Source organism: Mandrillus leucophaeus, unplaced genomic scaffold (genome assembly GCF_000951045.1).
Source record: "Mandrillus leucophaeus isolate KB7577 unplaced genomic scaffold, Mleu.le_1.0 Scaffold1325, whole genome shotgun sequence".
In the NCBI taxonomy this organism is placed as follows: Eukaryota; Metazoa; Chordata; class Mammalia; order Primates; family Cercopithecidae; genus Mandrillus; species Mandrillus leucophaeus.
In genome coordinates, this window is record NW_012101283.1 from 122,627 (window position 1) to 126,236 (window position 3,610).

Sequence of the window (3,610 nt, forward strand, 5' to 3'; positions counted from 1 at the left end):
GGGAGGAGTGCCCCTGGGGTCCCGCCTAGCACACGCGCAGCGACCGCCCTGGCCGGCGGACCCCTCCCAAAGCAACAGCGCCGGGGAGTTGGGAGCAGGAACTAGTCGGGCCAGGTTGGCGTCATCTGGGAGCTAGGGAATGGAGAAGGAAGGGCCAGAAGGTACGCTCGCCCCCGCAGACTGCCTGGACCACCCCACACGCCGTTACTGCTGGCGGAACCTGGCCCTGCATACCCACAGACGGCCACCCCCCCCCCGGCTCCCTGCCTGGTGGCTTTCTGGCTCCTCCTTTCTGGTCTGGCTGCGAAACACCCCACTGAGCTTGAGAGGGGGTAGGGGGGCCAGCCTCTGCCCTCATCTTCCCACCTCTCCTACAGTGGGGACACGCCTGGGGAGGGCTGATAGAAAAAGCCTATGCAGGGGTCACCGTGTCACCCAAGCTGGCCCTCCACCCTGGTCCACACCTACCCAGCACACTCTTTCTACCCCCAGGCCCAGGCCCCAAAGGGCAAAGATTAGAAGGGACCCAAGCTTGCTTCTCTGTTTTATTGAAATATATTTTCTGGGCAGCGCCCACCTACCTAACTCAGCATGGCCTCTGTGGCACTGAAAGCTGGAGAATAAAAAATCAGTAAAAAAAATAAGCCTGGATTTTTCTGAGTGCATAGTGCATGAGAACTTTGGTGGAGTGTGGGGGCTGGGGCTGATGAAAGCTTGACCCAGAGGCCTCAGGAAACTGGGAACAGGCTACTGTAGATGCAGTGGCCAATGACCAAGGCCAGCATCTCGGAGGTGCCGCTCAGCGCCACAATGAAGGGGGCCTGGGAGGCATAGTCAGCTTGAAGGCGGCGGAGGGATAGCTGCAGCATGGCCAAGGCCAGCAGGCTGTTCTGCACCCCTACCTCAATGCTGACCGTCCGCCGCTGGGCCACAGGCAGCTTCAGACATGTGGCCAGGCAGTAGCCCACCAACAGGCCGACCAGGGGCACTGTGATACCCACCAGTACGATGGGTAGCCGGACGCCTGCCAGGATGAAGACCCCCATGCGATAGGCCAGGAAAAGGCCGCCCAGGAGGAGCACAAAGCTGAAGGGCTTGATGACCTGCAGCAGCAGCTGGGAGAACTTGGGGAGCTTGGACTTGATCAGCACGCCCACTGCTATGGGGATGGCGATGAACAGCAGGGTGCCCAGGATTTTGGAGATGGGCACGTGGAGTGTTTCATGGATGCTGAGCAGGTGGCTGTAGATGGCTGAAGACAGAGGCAAGAAACCAGTGGCAGCCACCGTAGAGATGAAAGTCATGGAGATGGCCAGGGTGACGTCCCCTCCAAGAAGGAGGCTGAAGAGGTAGCTCCCTCCGCCGCCAGGCGATGAGCAGGTAATGATGAGGCCCAGAGCCAGGGCCTTGGGCAGCATGAAGACTTTGGCCATGAGGAAAGCGTACAAGGGCATGACCAGAAACTGGCCCAGGAGGCCCAGCAGCATGGGCTGGGGGCTCTGCATGAGCCCCTTCAGAACCTCGAGTTCCACTTTGCACCCAAACGAACACTTGTTGACAAAGATAAGAGGCAGGAGCAGGTAGAGTATTGGGTTTTCCGAGAAGTGGGCCAGGTCGGTGCTGAGGGTGGCGGGGGCGTCTTCAGCAGGTGAGACCTTGATGCAAAAGTCTCTCCGCTCCTCGATCAGTGTGGGCGGGGCCTCATGGGCGTCCAGGAGCTGGATGTGGAGTGGGGCCAGCCCAGCCAGGCCTGAGTGGATGCTCACCACAAAGCCACCCCCACCTCCCCAGGTTATGGCACTCACGTTCTTGACGGTCAGCACCTCTGTGTCCAGGGATGTAACCCTGAGCATGGGGCTGGGCACCGTCCTGTTGGCTTGGCCTGGGTACTGGCTGGAGATCACAATGATGCCCTCACTCTCCTCGGGAAACTCAAACTCCATCACAGAGCCATCTCCAATGCTCAAGTAGCGGCCCCCAGTCAGCGGCACAGTGTGACCCCCAGCAGTGCTGAGGCTGCTGCTGGCTGTCCCTCGGGCCCCCCACGGCAGGCTGATGAGCAGCAGGGCAGCTCTGAGCATGCCTAAGGGACCTGTGCCACCATCCTCGCCTCCCAGACCAGGCCACTGCTGAGAGCTGCCCCTGCCCTGCATTAACACCATGGCTCTTCCTGGAGGGCGGATGCGTGCCCAGGCCCTCTGTGGCTTAGGAGAACATCCCCACTGGTGCTGTTGGGTTGTCCTGAGAAGGATTCACGGGTGGGTCCCAGTCCTGTGCTGCCTTCCTTGATGGCAGGGCTCTCCCTGAGGAGGTAAGGGACACAGAGAGGCAGCTGGTGAGGGCGTGCAGTCAAGAACCCAGGAGCATGGGGATCTGGAAACCCGCTGCTAAGAGTAAAACTCAGCAGGGACCCTTGCCCCACACTCAGGAATGGAGAGGCAATGCCTAGTGCTGGCCCTTGAGTGCCGTTTGGCTGTGGCTCCCTGGCCTGCTCTACCTGCCCCTACAGTGACTCGATGATGGTCCTGCTGGGAAGCAGGTCCTCCCTCCCCAGGGAAGTTGCCAGAATGGGCAGCAGGAATGGATCAGACAGAGCCACATGTCTACTGGGGGGCTTTCTTCTCCTTTTGTCAGAGCTCCCACTGGTCCCAGACTTTGAGACTCCCAGAGCCACTGTGATATATCTGAGAGGCTGTGCTCAGAGTCCAGGGCTCCCCTCCACGCTCACATGCGCCCCTACCAGAGCCTCAAAATCCCAATGGAACTATGAGTGTTTCTAGGGACCAGCAGCACCTCCTTCCATTTCTCAATTTGGGCAGCGACCACTGTAGTGTCACATCACCTGCTAGAACTGGGGCAACCAAGCTGGAGACGCAACAGCTTTACATCACCCCTGTCAGTTGCCTCATGCACTGTTGTGTCCCGGTCCTAGAAGAGGACGGCCTCTGTAGATCCTATCACTTTGGCACTGGCCTCCCGTCATCTGAGACTGGGGTGAAAGGCAGAAGTAGGGAGCAGAGGTTAGGTTAAGCCAAAAGTTCATCCCGGCGAGCCTCCCCTATCCCTAGCTTAGGATGACATGGTCTCTGCTGGCTTGAAGTTTGGGTCACTTACCCTGGAGGCCTTGGTCCAGCCATGTGTCTTATCTCTGAAGAGGGAGGCAGGAAAACCAGTGGGGTAGGAGAAGCAAAGTAGAGGAGCTAAGATGAAGGCACCAGGGCTGAAGCCACCAGGGTGATACGAACCAGTCAGAAGGGAAAGGCTAGGGGCCATTCACCCCATGCCCCATCCCTCCAGTAGGGCTGGTGGCTCTGACTCACTCTAAGAGGGGTTTGGCCCAGATCCCACACCATTTCTGCTTGAGGGGCCGACAGAGTTTGAGCAGATGCACCCCCAAGTCAGGGGAGGGAGTCCCGGCCCTTCCACACCGGCCAGGTGTTCGGGGTAACTGGCAAGGGCTCCTCCGTACCTGGGAGTCCGGAAGTTGACGGACGGGTCGTTAGCAGAGCTCTGGCGCGGACCTGGGAGGGAGGAAAGGAAGGGCACGCCGCCGTCCCACAGGCGGCGACCCGCTCGGGCCGTCTCGGGGTCTGGGGGAGCACCTTACGAC

At 59.8% G+C, this 3,610-nt stretch overlaps 1 protein-coding gene across 2 annotated transcripts; it reads right to left on the reverse strand.

Moving 5' to 3' along the window:
* Positions 1–527: 527 nt before the first annotated feature.
* SLC10A3 (solute carrier family 10, member 3) lies at positions 528–3,610 on the reverse strand. 2 transcript variants are annotated; one of them, XM_011972977.1, is made up of 3 exons: positions 3,470–3,610; positions 1,806–2,303; positions 528–1,718 (listed from the first exon to the last, which is right to left on the reverse strand). In XM_011972977.1, the coding sequence occupies exons 2-3, from the start codon at positions 2,160–2,162 to the stop codon at positions 729–731; spliced, it is 1,347 nt and encodes a 448-aa protein (XP_011828367.1). In that variant the 5' UTR covers positions 2,163–2,303; positions 3,470–3,610; the 3' UTR covers positions 528–728. The 2 variants fall into 2 exon arrangements, with proteins under 2 accessions (XP_011828367.1, XP_011828366.1); XM_011972976.1 differs by having other exon boundaries at positions 528–2,303.